The sequence below is a fragment of the Pholcus phalangioides genome, unplaced genomic scaffold (genome assembly GCF_987345545.1).
Source record: "Pholcus phalangioides strain wild (caught in Gottingen) unplaced genomic scaffold, Ppha-v1.0 ptg000004l_1, whole genome shotgun sequence".
Taxonomy (NCBI): domain Eukaryota; kingdom Metazoa; phylum Arthropoda; class Arachnida; order Araneae; family Pholcidae; genus Pholcus; species Pholcus phalangioides.
In genome coordinates this window covers 7643101-7670090 of record NW_028301597.1, presented here as the reverse complement: position 1 = coordinate 7670090, position 26990 = coordinate 7643101, and the positions used below count along the sequence as shown (strand labels likewise).

The window sequence follows — 26990 nt, the reverse complement described above, 5'->3', positions numbered from 1 at the left end:
ATTATATAACATTTGTATAACGAAATATTAAGCTTCTTCCAAGTCTTTCTACACAAATTTGAATGCCATTTTCCCTCAAATATTGAGGATAGAATCTATTCTTACTAGATAATTACTGTATACAAATCTCATGGCCCCCACATCCTGGAGCAGGGCTCCTAGGCTTCATGGGCGGATATATGGGGGACCCCTAATGTCAAAGGTTGAGTCAACTGGTTTAATATATATACGCAATATATTATGCAAAAACCTGTGTGAATAAGACATTTTTTAGAAAAATTATAAACACTAGAAGAATAAAAACTGAAACAGATTTTTTACCCTTGCAATTGGGATAACAAACCGCTGAAAATACACTGCACCGATTTACCTGCTTTTAATAGCGCATAAACTTCGTAAACTTTTAAAATAAAGATATCTAGAAAAGAACCCTTCAAGTAAACTTTTTCAGGTTCACTAAGTATTTTATATTCCAATGCATTTTCATAACCCGCAAATGGCAATCTATTTGTCAAACACATTCTGAAATCAAGTTTATTTGCATTAGCGATACAAGAAATATAGCCTACTTCTATGTAGTAAAGTACAACTTTTTGCACATTAAAGAAATTTTGTAAACTGCTTATTAAGTGTAAAAATATTACACTGAAGAGCCAAAAAAAACTGGTACACCTGCATAATATCGTGTAGGGCCCCCGCGAGCCCGCAGAAGTGCCGCAACACGACGTGGCATGGGCTCGACTTATGTCTGAAGTAGTGCTGGAGGTAATTGACACCATGAATCCTGCAGGGCTGTCCATAAATTCGTAGGAGTAAGACGGGGTGGAGATCTCTTCTGAACAGCACGTTGCAAGGCATCCCAGATATGTTCAATAATGTTCATGTCTGGGGATTTAGGTGGCCAGCGGAAGTGTCTAAAGTTAGAAGAGTGTTCCTGGAGCCACTTTGTAGCAATTCTGGACGTGTGGGGTGTCGCATTGTCCTGCTGAAATTGTCCAAGTCCGTCGGAATGCACAATGGACGTGAATGGGTGCAGGTGATCAGACAGGATGCTTACGTACCTGTCACCTGTCAGAGTCGTATCTAGACGTATCAGGGGTCCCATATCACGCCAACTGCACACGCCCCATACCATCACAGAGCCTCCACCTGCTTGAACAGTCCTCTGTTGACATGTAGGGTCCATGGATTCATGAGGTTGTCTCCATACCCGTCCATCAGCTCGAAGCAACTGGAACCGAGACTCGTCAGACCAGGCAACGTGTTTCCAGCCCTCAACAGTACAATGTCGGTGTTGTCGGGCCAAGGCGAAGCGTAAAACTTTGTGTCGAGCAGTCATCAAGGGTACACGAGTGGGCCTTTGGCTCCGAAAGCCCATATCGATGATGTTTCGTTGAATGGTTTCCACGCTGACACTTGTTGATGGCCCAGCATTGAAATCTGCAGCAATTTGCGGAAGGGTTGCACGTCTGTCACGTTTAATGATTCGCGTCAGTCGTCGTTGGTCCCGTTCTTGCATGATCTTTTCCGGCCGCAGCGATGTCGTAGATTTAATTTTTTACCGGATTCCCGATATTCACGGTACACTCGTGAAATGGTCGTACGTGAAAATCCAAATTTCATCGCTACCTCGGAGATGCTATGTCCCATCTCTCGTGCGCCGACTATAACACCACGTTCAAACTCACTTAAATCTCGATAACCTGCCATTTTAGCAGCAGTAACCAATCTAACAACTATGCCAGACACTTTTTGTGTTATATAGGCGTTGCCTTCCGCAGCGCCGTACTCTGATTGGTTCCATATCTCTTTATTTGCATACGCATGCCTGTACCAGTTTTTTTTTGGCTCTTCAGTTTACAATAAGAGAAAAAAATCAGACAGAGAAGTGTATAAAACTTTTATTTTTCAATAATTTAATGCATAATTTATTACAAAGCTGAAGTTCCGCAAGAAATAAAACCACTAAAGTGTGTTGAAGCTACCGAATACTACAAATGTAAACATTTTTGCAACATAACCACAGTTGCTCCAATTTTTCTCACCCCTAAAACATCTTTCTCGTTAGCCTTACGTAGAAAGAACAGGTTTTTGAAGAGTTAATACGTCACAGTGTGCCATGTTTCAGTGATTGAAACTGCAGGATAGGAACCGCATCAGCATAACTCTTTTATCAAAAATTGATGAGGAGGAATATTTGATAAAAGATTTCCCACCTAATAAAATGTATTGGTTCACTGTCAACTCTCTCAGATGATAATGAAATTAATGTATAATTAGTATGAACCAACAAATCCAGTGATGTGTCATGCATAAACAGTCGAGCCCGGATATAGCGAAGTGCACGTGAAAAACATTTGACATATCTGGTATTCGTGAAAACCGATAAACCATAAATATTTCCTTTAATGAGGAAAACTGACTTCTCAACCTATTCGCGATGATGGAACAGGTGGTCCTCGAACAGACTTATAAATTTAAGAAAATTAAAATAAAAATTATTTATGTATGTTACAAACATTAAAGATATTCACGTAGCTTTTGAACAAAATATTAATACCCGTGTACTACAAGTCAGTGATTCTCAAAGTGTGAGCCGCAGCTTCTAGGGTCGAATCACCATCCTGTATCAGAGGCGAGCTGTCTAATTGATGAAGTGTTCAGTGATTTGTAGTTCAATATGAATATAGTACACTGCTCAAAACAATTAGGGGAGCAAGCAAAAAAGTGAAGAAAACCGTGCGAGACAGTCACGTATTGGCATACAATGGATAGTACACGCGTATCAATGCGTAATACAGAAAAAAGACGTAAAAAAATTTGGAATTAAGCTTTAATTCTTTGAAAATATGGAAAAAACATGAAAAGATGATTTAGGGCAACAATTTGGTTACATGTAAACGATAAAAAAAAGTACTGTTTAGACATGATGCATGAGTTTTAATAGGGCGTGTGGTCTCCTCGAACAGCTAAGGCTGCTGCACACCTGTTTGCCATGGATGCGATGAGGTTATCGATCAGACTTTGGGGAATACTGTTCCACTCCTCAAGAAGTGCAATCTGCAAGTCTCGGACAGTAACAGGCGGCCTTGGTCGCGCAGCAATGCGTCGTCCGAGCATGTCCCAAACATGCTTGATTGGATTCAGGTCAGGAGAGCACGCTGGCCATTCCATACGCTGTATTGTTTCAGCTTCAAGCATGTTCTTCACCAGACGAGCTCTATGCGGTCGGGCATTATCATCCTGGAAAACAAAGGAATATCCAATGGCTCCAGCGTAAGGGATGACATGAGGTCGCAGTATCTCGTCTGCATACCTTCGAGCCGTCAAAGTGCCATTCCGAATGATATGCAGGTCCGTACGTCCGCCTATGCTGATTACATCCCATACCATCCAACCAGCTCGTCTGTATTGTGACCTTTCACGAACGAATGCGGGGTTATTTCGAGTGCCCCTGTCCCTCCATACCAGAACACGTCGGGTGTCACACTCCAGACTGAATCGGTACTCATCTGTAAACAGCACTTGGCTCCAATCATGTTGCTCCCAATCTCGATGTTCAGCAGCCCATCTTCTTCGGGCCGCACGGTGCCGTGGGGTCAACGGAATGCAGACCATTGGCCTACGTGCATAGAGCCATCCCTCATGAAGCCGATTACGTACTGTTTGGCTGGACACCCTTCGTCCTGTTGCCGAGAGCAACCGTCTTTGCAGCTGCGTAGCATTCTCTGTTCTGTTTCGACGGGCTGTTAACCGTATATACCGGTTATCAGTTGCTGTAGTGGCGCGTGGCCGACCTTGCCCTGGTCGACGTCTAACATTTCCTGTTTCTTGGAATCGATTCCACAGCCTTGCAACAACACTTCTGGCGACTCCAACAGCGTCCGCGACACTACGTTGTGTTTGCCCGGATTCCAGTCTGCCTATAACACGCCATGCCATGGATTCCGGTAAATCACGTTGTTGAGACATCCTCAAGTCACCTTGTCTAAAAAAAAAATACTGCGCAATCGAATTTCACAGTTACGGCAGTAAAACAGGCGTTTCTTCCCGCCCCCTAAAATTTGCGGACTCGTAGATTGTCACCCACGACATGTAACCTTCATTGCCCCATCAAACCCCAATCTTGCTATAACCCACGTCTATAAAATTAAGAGCATCCTGGCCGAGTGATGTTCTGGGGCCCCTCACTACCTGATTGCAAGTACCAGAAGTATAAGGCCCAATTTGCATAAAAACTGTACTTTCGGAAATCATATATATATACCATTTCATATATACCAACCAAATACCATAACCCAATTTCATATTTTCGTACCTCTATGGCTCACCCAATCATCATTCGAGCACCTTCCCCACCTCTTGTCATTAAAAGTCAGCAAATCATAGAGGTATTATCTAGTGGAGATGGCAAAGCGGCAATATATTTTGGGGCTAAAAAATCATGGGGTTCCATGGCCTCTACAAGGGTATGGATCCAGCTTTGGGGCCCAGGAACGATTCTCATTATTTTTTTTTTCACGCTATAAATTCACTATTAAAAGGGGCGCGTGAAAGGTCTCAGCCTAGGGGTCTTGCTCCAGGATGTGGGAGGTCATGTGTCCCCCCACACCCGAGTGGAAGTACTAGCCCTTACCAATTTACATACTTCTGAAAATCACAGTACTAGATCTGTAGTACTAGATCATTGATGTAGCAGAGGTGCTATAAGAGGTGCTATATCAGGGCTATCTTATTAACAGCATCTTGGGGGCCACTCCATGAAAGTGATTTTTCTGGAGACCCACCTCGCTGTAACTACTTTCTTTCAAATTTATCATATTACTTGCACTCGAAAAATACAACCAAGTCTCATTATCATAGGAGCGCAGAACGGGCCACCCTTACTACTCGCGGGGCCCGGTGCAAAAAAAAAGAATTGTGGAGCCAAGTGCGTCTCAACAATTTTGGGACATCAAAAATGTTTAGGACCCCCCCCCCCCCTTTGCCCCGATTTTACATATTTTGTGGGGATAATTCTGTGGCGTTTGGTCAGAACACGATATCTCCAAAAAATGGCTTTTTGATCTTGTAGTAGGTCTTGCTAATTATAACTAATTAGAAGTGAGGAAAATGCACAAATACGTGCGTACAGCTAAGCAACATGGTGACGTATGATATTTTCATTTGTGTGCATGATTTATTTCAGATTTTTAAATGACAATGAAAATGCTTACATCTCAAAAATGTGATTCTGAAGTTATCATGTTCTGACCGAACACCACAGAATTTTTCCAATTCCAATGAAAATTCAGAATTAACGAAAGAAATAATTCCAGGATTTATTAAAGAAATACTTCCAGAATTGATTAAAATTTAGAATTAATGGAAGAAAAAAATCTACAATTGATGAAAATTCCGAATTAATGGAAGGAATAATACCACAATTAACAAAAATTCAAAACCAATGAAAAAAAATACTACCAAAAGTAATGAAGGAAGCAATTCCAGAATTGATAAAAATTCAGTACAACCGGGGGATTCCTTAATTAAGAAAATTATATATAAGAATTAATGAAATTAATACTTCCGCAATTGATGAAAATTAAGAATTAATGCAAGAAATAATTTAAGACTTGGTGAAAACCCCCAAAAATTTACCGTAAGTGCGGGGCCCGGTGCAACCGCACCTGTCGCACATCCTTTAGGGCGATTCTGCATAGGAGATCTTTACACTGGAGGCTCCAAGCTATGCCTGAGTAGTCCCATGCTTTAAAAGGGCCATCACCATGGTTAGCTAACGTAATCGCTACGGGCCCCTGTTTAACCGGGTCCCTGGTGGCCATACCACTGTACATTGAATTAAGCTGTTGTGAATCTGGATTCCGAGTTGGCCCGTGGGCTTTTTGGAAAGTTTTTCTTTTTCCCGAAATGCTTGATAGGTTGAAGACCCCTCTGGATTATAGACAGTTAAAATTTATTTTCATATAAAAAGTAAAATTTATTTTAACAAACAAATCGGCTCAATTCGCCGATTCAGTTCAATTTATTCTTGATTCCTTTTGAAAATATCAAACCAATTATAATGAAAAAAGTAATTCGGCAATGTAAACGCGTATGTAACGCGGCAATGTAAAGGCAGCTTATAAGTTGCTATAGCAATGGATAGCGTCCATTCAGCACAAACAAGCGGAATAGGGTTGTCGAAAGGCGGGACATCACGCGACCTTTTGTCATCTCCTCCCCATAATACCTCCATGCAGCAAATACGAAACTTCCCCCCCCCCCACTGGTGGTGACATATTACTTGAAAATATGACCCTTTGTATCCCATATATATATAAATATATCCATTCGTTATAATGATATTTTCAACATTATTTTAGTATTTCATTGTAGGTTCACCAGGACGGAATTAAATTCGTTATAACCGATAAGCATCCAACCGTTTGTTTCTATTTTTGTAGTTAGCTAGAGAAATTCAGATCTTTGATGTTCACATACGGTATTAAAATTCTTGTAGCGCTCCCACTGACTACGTACAACTCATTTTTTAATTGCTTTTATGAAATTGTGTTATGACGCTGATGTGGTTTGAAAATGGTTCTGGTTTCGATCCATAATCTCCCACAAACTCCGAGCACAATGCGGATGAAACGAAAAATAAATCCATAGTACTAGCGCCGTTATGAGCATAAAACGTAAAACTTCCCTCTACATCGGAGGGTCACACACCGTTTAATAAAATTAAATCTGCTTAAATAAGTCAGCAAAGTCAGAAATCCAAGCCCTGCTAATGATTTTTCTGTTTTGACTTATTCTGTCCACAGTCAGCAGCGCAATATCTCTAGAATCTTGGAGGTCCACGACTCTACAGGGGGATTCAGAAAAGATGGGAAAAACCTTAAGAGGTGATAGTACATACTAATACAAGCAATTGTCATCAAAGAATCTATGGTTTAACATGAAACGCAAACGCGTTGCGCGGTGACTATTGTGAATGGCAAAGTCCTCCATGGATGTTGTAGCAACAGATGGCTACTTCTTCCATTCTATGGACAATAATTTTTGTTGGTAATCCTTTGCAAGGATAAGGCAGACTAGTGGCAAGCACCCGCACACTTTTTGTCCAAGACATTGAAATTTTTCATCATATTTTTAATTTTTAATGTTTTTCTATAATTTTTTATCATTTCAAATGTTTTTATAATTTTCAATTCTCAGTGTATTTTTGATCATTTTCAATGATCTTACCAGTTTTAGCGTTTCTTTATAATTTTTTAATGTTTTCTTTTATTCCTTTTTTTAAAGTATGCTAACTATTTTACTGAATAAACCCACTGTAATACTTGTGTAGTTAATGATTTCTCTTCCACTATATTGATGATACACCTTTTTTTCACCTTATTTGTATCTGTCCTAAACGACAATCTTGGATGATAAACCCATCGAATGGTTAAGATCGTGTCGTAATATAGGACTTCAAAATTCTTGAAGTCAAGAGTGAACGCACAAATGTTGCTGACTTAATCGTCTTTTTCAATAGTCTTGTACGAGGGGGGAATTAAATTTTTTACCAGGCGTATATACGTTTCAAGTGAATTTAAAGTGATAAAATTTGTCCTAATCAAAGTACACTGCTGGCCACCCAAATTGCAACACCAAGAAAGACAAGAGATATCGCAACAATATTTATTTTAAGGAAACAGTTATTTTCCGGATATTATGCTGAGGTGAGCTCGGAAAGAAAAGTCATCACGTCTCCGCCGGGACTCGAACCCAGGCCCTCTTGCATCCCGAGTCCCGGCGGAGACGTGATGACTTTTCTTTCCGAGCTCACTTCAGCATAATATCCGGAAAATAACTGTTTCCTTGATATCTCTGGCTGAGAAAAAAAAGCCATCTATATCTCTCCAATATTTATTTTGTAGATAACATGTTGACCAAGCATCAAATGATTAAATTTATAGACTTCTGTGAAGTGTGGTTCCTGCCAAAATCAGTAGCCAGAGTAGCCGCCATTGTTGGAGATCACCGCTGCCACACGCCTCGGCATTGATTCAAAGAGACTTTGGATGTGTTCTGTCTTCCACGCGTTGCCAAAGTTGATCTGGTGTGGCAGCCGGGGATGTAATCTGGGTCAATCGTTGAGCAACCATGGACCACATGTTTTCTATCGGCGAAAGATACGGAGAGCGAGCTGGCCAGGGAAGCAATTCAATCTGGCGATTGACGAAGAACCTTTGGACAATGCGTGCCACGTGTGGTCGCGCATTATCCTGTTGAAATATGGCTGTGGGCAAGCCCTGAAGGTAAGGAAGAACAACTGGCTCCAACACCTCGGAGATGTAGCGCTGGCTTTTTAAAGTACCGGCAATGCGTACTAGAGGAGTGCGAGAGTGATATCCAATACCGCCCCATACCATAATACCCGGTGCAGGACCAGTGCGGTGGTGCATAACGCAGCTGCTCAGCATCCTCTCTCCACGGTGTCTCCAGACTCGAATCCGACCATCGTGGTGTTGCAGACAGAAGCGTGACTCGTCAGTAAAGACAATTTCATTCCATTGTGCCGTCCACATCCTTCTTTCATCGCACCATTGGCGGCGGAGACGTCTGTGGTTCTGCGTCAAGGGTAGACGAAGCAATGGACGTCTTGCGGACAGACCACTCTGCTGTAAACGGCGTCGAATGGTACGCGCAGACACTGGATGATGCGGTACAGACTGAATGTGCTGTGCTATGGTTCGTGATGTGGCTGAGCGATCCGTCACTGCCATACGCCTGTCATCACATGAAGTGGTGCACTAAGGTGGATGCGATCGAACACGTCGGTCCGTCGTACCCTGCTGCATCGAACGATCACATATCCGCATTACAGTTGTTTGGTTTCGTCCAACACGACTACCGATTTCCCTGAAAGATAATCCACAATCTCGGTAGGCCACTATCCTTCCTCTGTCGAACTCGGATACTTGATCAAAAGATGATCGCTGTTTTCTACGAGGCATAATTGATCGTTTTTTTGAAAAAAACCACAAGAAAAACACAATTGCCGTACTTCAAATCGTCGAAATCTCCAAGCCTTAAATAGCGCTTTGAAGTGGCGCCACAGGCGCGCGTGATGTGCGTCTGCGCTGGAATTCTAATCATTTGCATATCTCACCTCCGCTAATGCATGTTGTAAATTTCATATTATTTGCATGCTTCCTTCAGGGTGTTGCATTTACGGTGGCCAGCAGTGTATAATCCCCAGCATTAACGGTCATATGGGTGAGAATCACTGTGTATTTAATGATATGGGTGTTTCGTAATTGATATGGTGTTCGAGATGGTAGTTATCAAGCCTCGATGTCATTTAGCTGATAGCTGGGACTCGAAAAAATTCTCGAATTCTGTCCCTTGGGGTATATTCGTTATATGTGTATGTCTTTTTTTCTTTTTCTTCTGTATTCCTTTTCGTGTGTTATTGTCCAGTATTTGTGTAATGTGTATGTGTGTGTATTTGTTTGCTTACAATAAAAAAACCATACAGAGATAATAAAAATTAGAGAAATTGAGAAAGAAACCTCGACGCAAATTTGTTTTTATCGAAAATGCAAGTTTCACCTAAAATAATTCTTTGAAACATAGCGAATGATGAGATCCAAGGATGAGTTTGAGTTTGTATAGGCCTACAAAGAGTAAAATAATCGAATCCGAATTTTAGTAACTCAAAACGATCAAAGTTTTCTGTTTTAATTGGTAAAGATGATACAGAAAAGTTATACATAAGTGTCTTTTTATCAAAAAATTGGTAATTTGGAAAATAAAGTAAAATGTATGGAAATAAATTAATGCATTGAAAGAATGTCACGTGAAAGAGCTGAATTAAATCTCATCATATTGAACATCATTCGAAAATTGTGTGAATCCAAATCCATTTGAAAAATTTAGTGTAGAAAATGGAAGTTAATTTGGATTTAAATATAAAAGTGGAAAATATTATGGAGTAGAGAAAAAAAAACAAGCCAGAGTATGAGTTAAAAGAAGTTGAATGAATCGATGATCTGAGTAAAATCCTTTTGATTTCGCGGCAATATAAAAGTTAAAAATGGCAGTATGGATGCAAATGATTGCAATATCAAAGCTGGATGGACAAAACAAATGCAGAAATGTATGAGCACATATACATGGCTAATCATCATATGCGAATCACATCGAAACCTATATAATTTCAAAGATGAGAGAAAAATGAATTCATAACCACCGTACGAAGATAAATTAAAACGAAAGATTTTCATCTTGATTTGTTTGAAAATAACGCATGCAGCCGACGTAGTTACTCCGTATTCAAAAAAACTTTAAACTTTAACAAAGGGTATTTTACAATATTAGATAAATATATGGCAATTTTTAACTTTAGTATGCTGCTCTTGTTTGGCAGTCAGAGAACAAACCAGTTAATTGATTCGTTTTAAAGCGTAACGGTTAGGTGAGGCCTTGTGTGTGTGTTTTGTTTATGTTGTGTGTTTTTTTAATATTTCGTTTATTTTATTTATTTCTTTAATTATAACGTAATTTATTTAATCTTCGGTGCCTCTAGATGGTAAACATGTTTCTCATAAATTCACTTTTTTCTGCATGTATAAAAAGAACAAATTCAATTTGATTTGAAGTGGAATGTGCCAAAGATAGTAAACTGAATGAGAGGAAAACCACTGAGAATTCATTCATCTTAAGAAATCGAGTATGGCCGATTGAAAACCAAAAACTTTTTTCGGAAAGCATTCACTGAGAACTTTTACGAAAGGAATAATGAATGAAAGATTCCTACTAAATAATTTAGAGACAAATAATGCTTGGTTAATAATATAGTCATTCTAAGTTATGATATGACATGCGATTTAGAAATAGTAAAAAAAAAAGACTCGTATTGGTAGTTGACTTTCATATTGAATTTTTTTTCTCGATCGTTTTTATCACTTTTAATGTTTTTTTATCCCTTTTCTTAGAGTATAATTATTTTATTGGTTACACACACTTGCTTCTGAAAACATTGTAACTTTTATTCTTTCTCGCACCAATGTCATGAAGGATATCCACTCTTTAGTTGACACATATCATATCAGAAACCGCAGTTTATTTTTTAGCCTTTATCATTGTCATCAGTAATCGAAACCTCTCCTCTCGTCTTTTAAGAAAATGTTCGTTTCGGTGAATGGTAGCAGTTGACTGCGTACACTTTAGATGTTTGTGCATATGTATGATATGGAACAGTGATATCTAAGGAATAATGCTGCAAGAATATAATCAGCAAAATCTTTCTTCAAATCAGGAAAAATTGAATTTTCATAGAGATTTTCATCACGACACTATAAAGTTTCCGCTGAAGAATTCACAGTAATGTTATATTGAAATCGTTGCATGCAGCGGGAGTGCTTGGTGAGAAATACATTTAAATTTTGTAACAAAATATATTCAAACAACCATCTCATAGTTTTGATCTGTTTTAGTTGTTAATACATCTATTTATGTTAGCATTTTATTTATTTTTCATAGTATTTTTACTTTATTTTTTCATTTTTAATTTTTCAAAATTTTAATATTAGTTTTATTCGTTTTATATATATATATATATATATATATTTTAATTCTTTATTTCATTTACTCATCGTAATTATTTTATCTATTTGATTTTTATTATCTTTGTGTTATCATTTTCTTTTCATTGTTAGTTTTTCTTCAATCCTTTATTTTTTTTATCGTAACCATTTCATCTGTTTCATTTTTTCATTACTTTTGTTATTTATATCAGCGTATTATTTTTAATCGTTCGAAATTATTTATTTCTGCAATTATTTCTTATTTTTATTGGTTTGAAGACTTATTTCGATTAATTTTTTATATAGTACGTCATTTTTATTTTACTTTTATAAAATTTGTTTTAAATCGGTTTTATTTTAATATTCTCAATTTTTCTATAATATTTCTTCTTTTAAAACGATTCAGCGTATCGACCGCGAATTCAAAGAAAATTGTATGGTGATAAACAAGTTGGAAAAAAAAAGTTATAACGATTGACGTTATAACGACACAAACTAATTACTAAGACAAGTCCGAAATAAATAGAAGTTTGAGTTGTAAAATAAATTTGATTCTTAACTTTGATTTTTCTTTTTTAAATACACTGTTTTAGGGTACGTTTGAAATCAAGATATAATAAATTTGGGGGAAAAAAAACTACTAAAATTTTCGGATCCTTTCTTTGTACGGATGCTTTCATAGATCACGTATTTGGCAAAATAATTCTCTAAAACAAGGAAAACTAATGCAGAAAACATCTATGCAATTGAACACTATCAACTAGAGGGATAAGTATGGGAATACGAATATATCAGCGAATAACAGTGATAACAGGAGTGTAAAGACATGTTTTAAAGTCGTAACATAACGTCGTCAAAACACACATCATTAGGGAAAAAAGAAAGAGGCAGGAAGTGCCGAGATAAGGTGAGAATCCTGGCAAAAACATGAAATTGGAACAAAAAGCCCCTCGTAGATACTTCCCTGGTGGCAGACTCTTGAGTGAAACGTCCCGTTTTTTTTCCTTCAAAATATGGTCACGGGCTACTCGAGGAGTCTCGGAGTTCGTCGCGAATATTTATAGCCCCCGTAGTTCTCAATAATCCGTAGTCCCTAATTACCAATAGAAATAAGTCAACACAGAAGTCAAAAATAATATAACACCGGAAGTCTCTTAATAGAAAACAGGAGAGATAATGTCGTTTAATGAACAGCAGATGTCACTTAATGAACACCGGATGTCATCATTCTGTAGAGATGAGACATCGGAAGTCTCTTAATAAACACCAGAAGTAGTTTAATGAACAACAGATGTCACTTAATAAACACCGGATGTCGGCATTCTGTAGAGATAAACAACGGAGGTCACCTAATAGACAACAGAGGTCACTTAATAAACACCAAAAGTCTTAATAGAGATAAGGCACCTCGCACTATATCTCGCCACAGGAAATCATTTAATAAACAACAGATGTCACTTAATAAACACCGGAAGTGGGATAAGAAACCTCGTACTATATCTCAGAGGTAATTTCCGGCGGAAGTATGACGTAACTTCCGGTGGTGGGGCGGAGGAAGTGTGACGTCACTTCCGGTTCTATACCGACCCCAATACTACTAGCTTAGTTTCGGTAAAAATCTCTTTGTTATAAATGAATATCAAGCCACCACTAGGTCTGATAATATTAGAATGTCTGTGTAAGCAGGTTGCTCAATTAATTCGAACTTTGTACTGGGTTTGGGGATGTTTGCTGTATCTACTGTATACAAGTTTGGCCAAAACAAAGGAAAAATCATTTTATTAGCAATGACTTCTTTATTATAAAAGGCAATTTTAGAAATTATATTTCGGGATGTTTTGGGAGCTTGATTTAACAAAGTTGTCCGGGCGGTTGCAGACCCAGTGGGAGGGGGGGGGGGGGTACATCAAGAACAATGTTATTTTTAGCACTGCTGGTTTCGGGACCGTTTCCACACAAAACTGTTAAATACTATTACATTTGACAATGCCGAATGCAAATTCCACCCCATCAATGAATAAACTATCAGTTTTCAATTTCACTCTTTTGCCTTCCTCTATAGTCCTACGCATCGTCGGGATCAAGCCTGCCCTAATACGCCTAGTTTGAAAACAAAAATCCTCACTTAATAAAACACCGCATTCCTCGGACTCCTATGATCGGCGTTTTTTCCGAAACTTTTGTAGCACTTGGTCGATTTCCTCTCGGCACACAAATTTCACAACCATTGGGACGCCATTTGAACTATTTCTACAGGACAGGAGAGGGTGTACTTTATCCAAAAGCATTTGGGTTCCTGCCGGCACATCTAAAACCGAAAAGATGAAATTTCTAACTTTTTCAGCACAGATAGCGGTCGATTCATCGGCTGAAGCATTCAAGTTTCTAAAAATAAGGGGGGTGGGGGTCTATTACGCTGATGCCGTTAAGTCCGCGTGTCAAACGTGTTTGCGGTGCATTGTGGGATAGATTTACGTCACCATCGCTAAAGCGGGGCTAACTATGGTCTTTCCTGCATAGGGGCTCACACGCAACGATTTTGTCGTGTCGTCCATTCGTTCCTTTCACACACCCCGATTTCCTGCCGGACGGGTTGTTTGCACCGAAGAATTTCTTTCTTTTTTTTCATATCGTCGTATACGGTATAGAAAACGATACAACCGTGCTCACTGGGTGCACCCAATCAATCAAAGGAGAGATGTGGTGGGCATAATCACCACATTGTTTTCAGAATTAAGAACAGATGAAAACAAATTCTTCAATTATTTTAGAATGTCTGTGTCGTCCTTCGACGAACTCCACAACCACTTGAAAGATCATATCCAGCGGCAGAATAGCAAGATGAGAAATTGCATCCAACCTATAGAAATGTTAGCTGTGACATTGAGGTAAGTGTAAAAAAAGTTACGTATTAATATTTTTTTATTGTTTGAAATATATTATAGATAAACTTTTGTACCGCTTCTCGCTAATCAACTTGAAAACGTGGAATTGTAAACTCACATGGAATTGTAAAATCACACAAATAGAATGAATGCATACAAATTAACAACAAACAAGTTATTTTTTTTTATTTTTCGGCTGTCATTGAGGGCTGAGTTCTAAAACATCAATTGAATCATATCTATTGGAATTAGTAGAAGGGCTCTGCCAATTACGATGCAGTGCTGCAGTGTCAGATGTAGAGGGCTGACAGAAGTTTTGGTAATACTGAAGGCCTTGAGGAGTTGAATGAGTTTGAGAAAACGGGTAGTGGCAAGATTGAGAAGACGGTATAGGCTGGGATGAATATTGAGGAGGAAGTGGGGGGAGAGTGAGACTATTTTTTTTGATGATTAATATTATTAACAAGTTTTTTTTTTTTCAAGCCGAGCACAACTCAGGTCTATCGCCATGGGCAATTTACTATCTACTGAGTTGTGCCGGAAGTGTAAGTATGTGTACCTAACAGTCTGAGTGCTGTTGTAGCACCCCCATCATTTTCACTAAACTTCTGTAGAGAAGGCCGTCATTCCGTCAAAGAATGATTGGTGGCGGTTTGGTTTTTCATCCTCCAAAAACTTCATCATCTTGAGTTCTAATGCATCAGGCTTTCGATGTTTTCTTTGTGGAAAGTCCAGATTGGGACATCTGGGTGAAGTAGCTTGGGGTGAGCTCGTGGCACCTTCGTCCATTGTTTCTGGCTGAGAGAGAGACTCGCCCCCAATTGATGAGTTTTGATTTCCATTGTCTTCCTCAAAGTTCTCTTCTACATTCCGTGCCTTGTACAATTTTGAAAGAAATTGCAGCTGGTCACTATAAACATACTTCTTATTATTAGAAGCCCCTGCACCCGATTTTTTTATGGATTTGGCTTTTTTGTGTGACCTCACAAAAGAATCTCTCACATTCGTCCACCTTTTCACGACTTCTCTTTCTGTAACAAAAAAAAATCAAACAATAGTAAACAAAAATGAAACAAAATGAAAACAACAAATTAAGCAAAGGAGGAAAATCAAAAAATCTATCTATCTATCTATATATTATTATATATATAAAATTGATTTTCTGTGTGTCTGTGTGTGTGTGTGTATGTTCTCTATACAAATCTACAATTTTAGATCGATCGTCGCCAAATTTTTCATATATACCAAATGGGACCCGACTTGAACGATAGGCTACTTTAAAATTTCGTCAGACCAGGGCAAATGCCCCAAATGGGCAAAAAACTGTCCGGCAACAATGGTTTTTGGGCCTCAACAATCACTTTCCGAACGTTTACTTTGGTTACCGTGGTTCCCTAGCAATGGGTTTCAGACGTGTATATGCGTTTACAATGGTTTGTCACTTCTTTAATGCTGCCAGTTATGTATAATAGTTTATGCCTTTATAATGGTTTGCCACATTTTCAATACTCTCAGTAATGAGGCTTTTTGAATAGACGTCATAATCATCACCATCATCGCTTTGAGGGTCAGGAAAAGGGTGATCCTCATAGAAATCACTATTAAAATTGCCGATTTAACTGCATAAATACGGAAATTTAGTGGGGGGGTTTCCTGCCACATCAATAATTTTAAAAATTAAATTGAATTCTCGATTTTTGAAATATGGAATTCACTTGGAGATACGAAGCCCAGAAAATTAAAAATATGAATAATTTGCCGGATCTACTTTTGAGTTGGATATCCATGTAATAACATTGATTTCAACTTTTTATTTATATCTTCTCAAGCATGAAAATTAAGTTCTCCGTATTGTCTTTTGATATTTATTTGCATAAATTCATATAGTTTAGGATGTTTTTAAAATTAGTTATGGGCCCCGTAAAGTGCATCGAAAAAATTCCACAGCTTTAATTAAGCATTTTTGGAAGCTCAAACAGGCAGAAATAGATAACTTGAAGTTCAGGGGGAGGGAATCGAAATACCTAACACCCATAAAAAAAAGGGGGGGGGGGCTTTTCATTTCTACGTTTCTTTAAATTTAGATTTATTTCTTTCATGAGTCGCGCAGGACGTCGCCATATTGGTTAACTTAGACACGGTTTGCATGTCCCTCAAAGAAAGAGGGAGATATCGCATGATCCAAAAATCCTCATTGAAGAAAACCCGGGCAGCGCCGGGTATTGTAGCTAGTCTTATATATAAATGTGAAAGTATGTATGTATGTATGTTCTTTATACAAATCTACAGTTTTAGACCGATCGTCGCCAGATTTTGCATATATACCAAACAGGTCCGGGATTGAACCGTAGGCTACTTTAAAAGTTCGTCAGAGCTGGGCAAATGCCCGAAATGGGCAAAAAACTGTCGGGCAACAATGGTTTTGGGGCCCTCAACAATCACTTTCGGAACGTTTACTTTGGTTACCGTGGTTCCCAACAATGCGTTTCAGACGTGTATTATACAATGGTTTGTCACATCTTTAATGCTGCCAGTATAACAGTTTATTCCTTTATAACGGTTTGTCACTTTTCCAATCCTCCCAGTAATTGAAGAAAACCCGGGAAGAGCCAGATATTTTTGCTTGCCAAGGGGCCATTCAAGTATTACGTCAGCATCGATGGGGGGAGGGGGGGGGGGAGTTCCGATTTGCTGACTTTTGATGACAAGGGGGGAGGGGGTTTGGATGATGCTTACGTCATCAACCACCTTTTATGAAGATATGAAATATTCTTAATGGCATCTTATTCGGTGCTACAAAAACGGAAAAACCTTTCGATAGTTATTGGGCACGTGAACTAGCATTCTACCTATTGATATAAGTGTTCTACAGAGCCACTTTAATGATCTCTAAATGTTTCACGGATCCTTAAAGTGCTCTGGAAATGTTTCCGGGCCACTTAAGTGCTCTGGAACTGTCTGGAAGTGATCCGTAATTATGCCGCTTATTATTATCCGTAATTATTTCCACTTAAGTAATTTGGGAATGTTCCGCGGGTAACTTTAGTGATGTAGAACCACACTGGGGCCGCTTAAGTGCTCTAAAACTGTGCCACATGTCACTCATGGGATCTCAAATGAGCCACTGGCCACTTAAATGCTCTGGAATTGTGCCGCGGGTCATTTAAGCGAGTTGTAAATGTGCCGCTTAGTTCATTTTAACAAAATTAGGTTTGAGGGGGCAAGCCACATCCGATAACCTTCAGGGCTACATTTGGTCTGCTGGTCAAGGTGATATATGGCTTAAAGGGTGGGTAACAGTGAGTTTCTTGAAGTGAAATTTTGAGTTCTTACCCTTGAAATAGCATTGAAATTAACATAAATCGACTAATAAAATAACATATAAAGTATATATTGAGTAAGGTATTTTCGAAATTTTAATTTTTTGCATTAATTGTTTTCTTGCATTAAAAATATTTTTTTCGTCTGTGGGGGGAGGCGCACGAACCCCTTATGCCCCTTCCCGCGTACGTTTCTGATCCCACCAATAGGAGGTAGCGGGGGGCGTTAGGATGTAGGAGGCAGTGATCACAAAATCTTGCTGACAAAGGGGGAGGGGGTCAAAAATGGCAAAAAATTTGCTTGCGTAATACTTGAACGGCCCTCTATATATACAGGGTGTCCTGTAAGTGCTAATGCGGCCTTTATCTTGCTGAGTCACTACACAGAGCCACAGCTTCGGAATAAACATTTATTACGACGACACATAATGATAATCAGGGTTAATGAAAAAGGAAGGCAGACATAGAAATTTTTGAACCTCACGCTTTCGTGTGCAGTGACTCTCTGCTCTGCTGTTTTCCAGACGGTCGTCTCCAGTACCCGGGATGACACACTCGAGGTCGTTGACCCGACTCTTGGGGGGTCGTCTGCGTGAGACACCACACACTCCCTCCCCAGTGATCACGAGTAATAAGAGGTGATCGCGTACTATGGAGTAGCATCAGTGATCACGAGCACTGTAGACGATCTGGAAAGTGGACAGTACGTCCAGAACGAGTGGTTCTGACTGGTTTCACAGCAGAATCAGCTGCGAGTCTGTCAGACGTAACTGCAGTTGGTACGTTTGGAGATACAGGTACCGGCTCCACCGTCGGATTCACGAGAAATGCCGGTTTAAGCCGATCGACTGACACTGACACAGTTTTTCCTCTTATGTCCACGTTGAACACTTTGTCGGTCCGGCTGATCACTCTATATCGTCCTTCAAATGGCTGTTCCAGAGGACGTTTCACCCTATCAGTTCTCACGAAAACGTGAGAAGTATTTTTCAAATCATGGTGAACAAATGTAGGATGTCCTCCATGCCGTTTGATTGGTCGTGGCTGGAAAGTTTGGACGTGAGTTCTCAGCATTTGTAGAAACTCAGAAGCGTCAGTTGAGTTGGAATTAGCTCGTGCTTGGAAAAATTCACCAGGTAATCGTAAAGTTTCTCCGTACAGTAGTTCTGCAGGTGTGCACCCCAAATCTTGTTTCAGAGAGCACCGAAGACCGAGTAGAACTGTAGGTAATACTTCAGTCCATTTATGGGTTTGATTGCATTTCAACGCGGCTTTGAGAGGGCGATGCCACTCTTCCAACATACCGTTTGCTTGTGGATGGTATCCAGTTGTTCTAACCCGTTTTGCTCCGATGAATTTGGACAGCTCTCGGAATAGCTGCGATTCGAATTGGCGACCTTGATCAGTTGTTACTGTTAAAGGTGTGCCGTATCGAGAAATCCAGGTGGAAAGAAAAGCTGTAGCTACCGTGGTTGCTGTGATGTCGCGGATAGGTACCGCTTCTGGCCATCGTGAAAACTGGTCTATCATTGTTAGGCAATAAGAATATCCATCGGAAATGGGCAGTGGGCCAATGATATCCAAATGAATATGTTGAAATCGTTGGGAAGGTTCCACAAACGATTGTAGCGTGGTTCTCGTATGCTTGTGCACTTTGGATCTTTGGCATGGTATGCACACTTTTGTCCATTTAGCACAGTCTTTAGCTAGACATGGCCAAATGAATCGCTTTCTGACCAAATCAATAGTGCGTCTAATTCCTGGGTGTGAGAGTTTGTGCATATTCCAAAACACATCATATCGAAATTTTTCTGGAATATAAGGTCGAACAGCACCTGTTGATAAATCGCAGTAGAGCGCTTTAGCTGCGTCTGGAAGAAATACTTTCTTCAGTTGCAAAGCTGATTTGCTCTTTAGAAGTTCGTCTAGTTCTTTATCCCCCTCTTGTTGCTCAGCGATGGCAGTAAAATCAAGAGGTCCAGGAACTGAAATTGCTGTTACGCGTGATAAGATATCAGCGGAAATATTTTGCGATCCAGGAATATGGCAAATGTTCGTTGTGAACTGCGATATATAATCTAAATGCCTTAGCTGTCTAGGTGAGCATTTTTCACTTTTTTGTCGAAACGCATAGCACAGTGGTTTATGGTCACTGAAAAGTATAAACTCACGAGCTTCAAGCATATATCTGAAAAATTTTATGGAAGAATATGCGGCAAGAAGTTCTCGATCGTATGCGCTATACCGTGTTTCGGTGGGTGAAAGTTTACGTGAGAAAAAACCTAGCGGTTGAAGACCATTGTCCGTCACCTGGTGCAGTGCACCGCCTATAGCATAGTCGGAAGCATCTACGTGTAGAGCTAATTGGGCAGACGGGGATGGATGTGCCAACAATGCGGCATTAGCTAGTAGCTTTTTGCAATCTTCAAATGCTTTCAAAGTTGATGTAGACCACACAACTTTTGTTTTGTCTTTTCTTTTTTTCGTAGAACCTTTCAATAGATCATGCAGTGGCACTTGTGTCTCAGCTGCATGCGGTAGGAAACGGCGATAAAAATTTATGAGACCTAAAAATTTACGCAATTGCTCAATTGTTTCCGGTTGCTTGAAATCGAGTACAGCTTGTACTTTGTCTGGGCGAGGTGTGATACCAGATGGTTTGATCACATGTCCCAGAAATTCGAGCTCAGAAACACCAACAGTATGGCTTAGTTTTAAATGTGTCAAAATGCATATTTGAAGACGTTGGAAAATTTGTTTTAAATGAATTTTGTGTTCTTCGGCATTTTCAGAAAAGCATAGAATGTCATCAAGATATACATAGCAGAATGGTAAACCTCGTAATACTTCATGCATGAACCGCATAAAAGTTTGAGCGGCATTTACGAGACCGAAGCTCAATCTTGTATACTCGAATAAACCCCAAGGGGTTGTGATTGCGGTTTTCGGTATATCTTCTTCGGCAATGCCAATCTGATGGTATGCCTTGAAGATGTCTAGTCTAGAAAAAATAGACTTACCATGCAATTCTTGAGAAAAGTCTTGAATATGGGGTATCGGGTAAGAATCAAATTCCGTAACACTATTTAGACGACGATAATCACCGACAGGACGTACAGTACCATCTGCCTTGGGCACGATATGTAACGGAGAGCTCCAAGGGCTTTTGGAGGGCCGGATAATCCCTTGTTCCAAAAGGAATTCAAACTCGGTTTTCACCTGTTGTTGAATTTTTGGATTGAGACGTCGAGGCTTCGAAGCCACCGGTGGTCCTCCAGTGATGATATGGTGTCGCGTCACATGTTTCACTGTTTTACCGATCTGTGAAGGGTTGAAGACATCTGGGAATTCTTGAAATATAGCACTGTATTCAGAATCTCCAATGGTAGTGACGGAAGGTTGTGTTGTGGGCTTGATCGATCCGAGTACCCGTAATGATGTTTGCGAATCGATGAGTCGTCGGTTTCGCACATCAACGATTAGGTTGAAGTTGCTGAGAAAATCAGCTCCAAGTATTGGTGAAGTGACGTCAGCTACGAGAAATGTCCAGGGAAAAGGTTTCCGGAGACCTAAATCAAGTTTCTTGACAGTGGAACCATAGGCAAGAATCTTGCTGTTGTTAGCGGCGAACAAATGGAAACTTGGATGTAGTGCTGACGAATTTTTTTTAGGCGGTATAACAGAAACTTCACTGCCAGAGTCAACAAGGAAACGGTCACCCGTAACTCTGTCACTCACGAAGAGCCTGCTGGATTTGTTGCCCGATTCCATCATACCAGCGATGATGGAAGGTCGTCGTTTTTTTTCTGGAATTTACATGGCTGACGGCAGTAGCGGGCTTTCTCACCGAACTTGTTGTGATAGAAGCAGATATCCCGTGCTTGACTTGAACGAGATGTTGAACGCCTAGCTCGTCGCTGTTGGGAGTTACTGCGATATCTCCCTCTAGAGAGTCGATTCACCGTAGCCGTTAGCTCTGCCACTTGTTTGGTGAGCGTTTCGATGACTGATGACGAATCGTTTCGATCTTGAGTTGGCTGCATTTGCGATGATGATGATGATGATTGGATTCGACACACGTAATTTTGGGTAGTGACTTCAGCCACTTTGTCGGCTAGGACAGCAAGTTGATCTAATGGCTCACTGGAAACCGATAACACTGCTTGAATATTTTGCGGTAAGCGTTGCATCCACAAGGTGCGTAAGAACTCGTCAGTGACTTTGTTGCCGGAGAGTTCTTTCATCTTTCGCAGCAGTTGACTTGGCTTTTGATCGCCCAGCTGTAGCTCGTTCAAAAGTTCCTTGACTTTTTGATGTTCCGTCGCGACGAACTCCTTTATGAGGCGATCCGACAAGGCTTGATAGCGGTTGATTGCCGGAGGATTTAATATCAGATCCGAGACGAAAGACAAGCATTCTCCGTCCAAGGAAGAGACCAAGGCTGCATACTTCGTGTCATCGTTAGTGATTCCACAGAGTTGAAAAGCACTGTTGCACTGTTGAATCCATAGTTGGACATTGGATTTCCAAAACGGAGGTAATCGAAGTCCAATCCTCGAAACTTGAGCATTTTCTTCCGCCATCGCTCAGCTCCAACGGGAGAGAGAGAAAAAAAAGAAGAGAAGACGAGAGAGGAGGAGGAGGTCACACACCAGGAGAGAAAAAGAGTAGACGATGATGCGTGGGCGAGAGGGGTCTGTTCTTCAGGGGCCTGTTTGAGGGAAGAATCGAGTCGTCGTAACCACAGACATAATGGAGGCTCGGAAAGAAGAAAATTTCCGAAAATGCATGAGATTAAATCTTCAATGAAGATGGACTTTTTTTGATGGTTAATGTTCCTAAACGTCGCTGGTCACCACTGCTGAGTCACTACACAGAGCCACAGCTTCGGAATAAACATTTATTACGACGACACATAATGATAATCAGGGTTAATGAAAAAGGAAGGCAGACATAGAAATTTTTGAACCTCACGCTTTCGTGTGCAGTGACTCTCTGCTCTGCTGTTTTCCAGACGGTCGTCTCCAGTACCCGGGATCACGTGACACACTCGAGGTCGTTGACCCGACTCTTGGGGGGTCGTCTGCGTGAGACACCACAATCTCATCAACCGCCCAATGTATAGGTATAGTTTCAATTAAAAAAATTCTCAAAAGACGTTTGAATAATATTCGCTGCACAAGCTGGACATATGACGTCGCTAACAACAGAGGACAACAACTACGACGACTCAATTGGGAATAAAAATTTTGAACGCCAACTGATGAACTCAATGCTTGCCTCAAATCATCAACACTCTGGCACAAAGTTATTATACAGTATATAAATTACAAATGTACATAAAATTAACAAAAATACAATATTTGAAGTACAAAATTAAATGGGGAATGAAAATGAAAAACACAGAAATTGAGTTGACTAAATTTTTGTGTTCTCTTTTCAGGTATCTTGCAAGTAGGTGCACCTTCTCAGATCTACACTACACGTTCAGGATAGGCATTTCGACAGCAAGCATGATCGCCAAGAAAGTATGTACAGCTATATGGTCAGTAATGAGGTCAGGATTTCTTCCCCACACCATCGAAAGAACTGTGGAAAAAAGTAGCTACAGATTTCGAAAAAAATGCCAATTTTCCGCATTGCATTGGGGCGGTTGACGGAAAACACATTCGTATCATTTATCTCAGAGGTAGTGGCTCAATATTCTACAACTACAAAGACTATTATTCTCTGGTGCTGATGGCGGTAGCAGATTCGAATTATCGTTTTGTGCATGTGAGTGTCAGCAGCTATGGTAAAGATTACGATTCTTCAATTTTTAAGCGAAGTGGGTTATGGAAAGCCATTGTGGAAGAAAGACACCAGCTACCAGAAGATAAATGTCTGCCCTGAACACAAAGTCCCCAAGTGCCTTATTTCTTCGTTGGGGACGAAGCGTTTGCACTCCACAAACATCTATTAAGACCTTATGGTGGATCAAACCTTCCGTTAGGAAAAAAAAGTGTTCAACTACCGTCTGAGTTGGGCGAGACGTTATGTTGAGTGCGCGTTTGGCATTCTAAGTAACAAATGGAGAATATTTCACGAAGCAATGAACGTTGAACCTGACTTCGCAGTTGACATTGTCAAGGCTTGCATTGTTTTGCATAATTTTGTACGAGAGAGGGATGGCATACAGTTTGAGGACACAACAACGATAGCAGGGTTGGAAGATTTGCAAACCAGAACATTCATCACGCGGAGGTTTGTCAGCAAACTGCGTGAAGCAAATACTATGTGACTACTTTGTTACAGTGGGAGCAATCCCATGGCAAATGTCAAAAATCTGAAAATTTCGACCAGGTGCTCCCATAATTACCGATATTAGACAAACAGGCGAGGTATAGGTAAACTTTGTGATTTACGAATACTAATTTCATGGATGGCATCATTTTTATTATTTCAGCTTGCAGACTCGGAAGCATATTCCGATGAATTATTATTATTACTATTATTATTTTGTAAAAGAATATTCAGTATAATAAATAAAAAGTTGGAAATTACTCACCAAATTCATTTTTAAGCTGATCTCCTATGGCATCAAAGTGGCTTTAAGTTCATCTCCTATGGCTTTAAGTTCCGCACAAACTTCTTTCCATGCCTTTTTTGTCTCTGTCCTTATAAATTTCCAGGGATTTATCCCACAATACTGGTCTACCTTCTATTAGTGAAATCATAAGTTCCAGATCGATATATTCATTCATCATGATCACCAGCAATTTGACCTCGAAAAAAAATAGACTAGTACGGACGACAGACGATAATAAGTCGTGGCGTGTGAATGCATATACCGAGTCCCGTACTCGACCACCAACACGGCGACGACACGCCGTCGTCCATTTTCAGCCGTTGGGACGACAGCTTCAGCGCCATCGGACGACAAAAAGTCGTCTGTCGTGCTTTGTGAAAGGACCCTATTCTTTCTTCACTTGACTACTCCCCTACCACGACAAAATGGCTGCCAGCACTTTTCTCGGACGACCAAAATCGTGGCGTGTAAAAGACTAGCGGCTAAAAATCCGACATTCCCTACTGAACTCGACCAATCACAGAGGAGCGGGAATGAGTTACTCTCGAACCGTAAATTTAGCGGCGTAAACACTGTAAGAGAAGTGTAAACAACAGATTGAAACCTTCCGAGCTGGAGAAAAGTTAAAATAGTTCCAGAAGGAAGTGGTTGGGCTGTAACCATAGACCGTTCAAGTATTACTAAAGCAAAATTTTATGGGTTTTTACCCCTCCCCAACCCCACTTGTCAGCAAAATCAAGTAAACTGGACCAAAACCTTCTAGATTAGTACCGTTATTAACCAAGGGGGCTGCCCTCCCCATTCTCGAGAGATATGCGGGTGGGGGATATAATAATATATTGTATAATGTATACCCCCCTCGTGACCTCCAAGAAATGAAAATTGAATTTAAAAATTTAAATTCAAATAATTTTAATGAAATATTGTATAAAAATATCTGTACTGTTTTCATTAATTTCTGTAAATTTAAAATGTTTTTTGAAAGCTTGTGATGAGAGGAAATATTTTACCCTGTACCCCCCCCCCCCTTAAAGGTAAGGCCCCTCTTTACTTCTCTTGTTGATCTGAAGCAACCTAGTAGAATAGATCAGGATCTCAAGACATTGCACTGCTGAGGTGAGCACCTCTACCAATCAACAAAACAACCATCAATTGCCATTGCGCTTTATAATATTTTACTAGCATCTTGTGTGCCAGTAAAACAAACTATATTTTTTTTGATTCCTTAATAGTGCATGTACATTTTGAATGCCCAGAAGAGCATCGATCAAGTTGGTTTCAAAACCCCTTTCAGAAGAAATGTAAATGTAAGAAAACCCCTTTCACCCCTGTATGAAGAAATTCGCTCCAGAATCACTTTTGTTTGTTGAAACACAATTTCCCATAACTTTCTATGGAATATTGTTTGATTTATTCCAGGTATGGCTCAAAATTTAAAATACCAAGTTTGTTTTTTTAAAATACCAAGGAATGTTATAAAGACGATAAAAACTGACCAAACGCTAAAACGAATAGCTTTGAGAGCTATAAATGAGAATTTATAGGAGTGTAAGATACAGATCTTTTTATTTTAAACTATGCACACAAACACCAGCTTTATTCTGCTTAAGCCAGTGTTAACACAGTCGAGTGTGTAGGTGTCCCCCATCCATTTGTGTTTTGGTACATCTGGAGAAAAGATTACAAAAAAGGGGATGTGAGTAAATCAATCTTCGAGTGACATTCTGACAATGATTAGCTTAAATTCATCTCATGATGCAGCTGATTTATGTCATTGCTTGCATTTGCATCAAAGAAAATGTTCATTAATCGCATCTGTTAGCCAAGGCAGAAAAAAAAATTGTTAGCCAAGGTACTGTAGTTATATATCCTCGATAAACTGATATATTCAATTTTTTTCAAACCCGATTTGAATAAAGCCATGCCAATATGTTCTCATCCAAATGCTTAGATAATCTTCATTCCAATCCTTCCCTTCCTTGCTATTAAAAGCAAATATAAAACCCTATTTTTCCCTATTGGTGCTTACGTAATATTTGAACGGTTGTGAGAATAATAGAAATGTACAAATAATTATACACAGTGAGAGGGAAAAAATTTTTGAACACAAAATTTTTTATCAAGTCATATGTTATTGAATGATGTTTAACATAAATAAACAAAGTTGCACACACTATGGCATAGTCCCAAAGGCAATTAGAAATAAACACGTTTTAAATATTTTGAAATTTAATTTTTTTTTTAATTGCTGCTTGTATTTCCATAGATTGAAAATGCTATTTTTCAAAGTATTCTGTAATACTGTGCAGATGTACGTGGTGTTTTGAATTTTTATACATTAGAGAATAAGCAATTTCCTGATATAGCAGAGAGGATCAGACCATCAAAATCAATATGAGATCACAGACATTCTATAACATTGAAGATAAACATATATATACAGTAGATAAACAGATATAAACTGTAGAATAAACAATTATTCTAACAGCCGAGAGGATAAGGCCATCAATAAGACATTGCAGACACGATTCTACAATATTAAAAATAAACATGATCATGAATTAAATTTTTAATATCATAGACCGTGTTGCTCTGCCCAAAGAGACTTTTTTTACCCTTTCAGGGACAATCCTGAGATATCTTGTCAAACCTG

At 39.5% G+C, this 26990-nt stretch overlaps 2 protein-coding genes across 3 annotated transcripts in view; one reads left to right on the top strand and one right to left on the bottom strand.

Annotated features, from left to right (window-relative positions):
* Positions 1-26990, top strand: part of LOC149086509 (coiled-coil domain-containing protein AGAP005037-like) — a 758714-nt gene that overhangs the window by 14627 nt on the left and 717097 nt on the right. The window lies entirely within an intron of this gene.
* Positions 21540-22352, bottom strand: LOC149086514 (uncharacterized). Its single transcript, XM_089231782.1, has one exon. The coding sequence runs from the start codon at positions 22350-22352 to the stop codon at positions 21540-21542; it is 813 nt and encodes a 270-aa protein (XP_089087908.1).

Excerpts from the sequence above, each read along its gene's own strand:
- LOC149086514 (XM_089231782.1), bottom strand. The coding sequence starts at position 22,352 with ATGGCGGAAGAAAATGCTCAAGTTTCGAGGATTGGACTTCGATTACCT.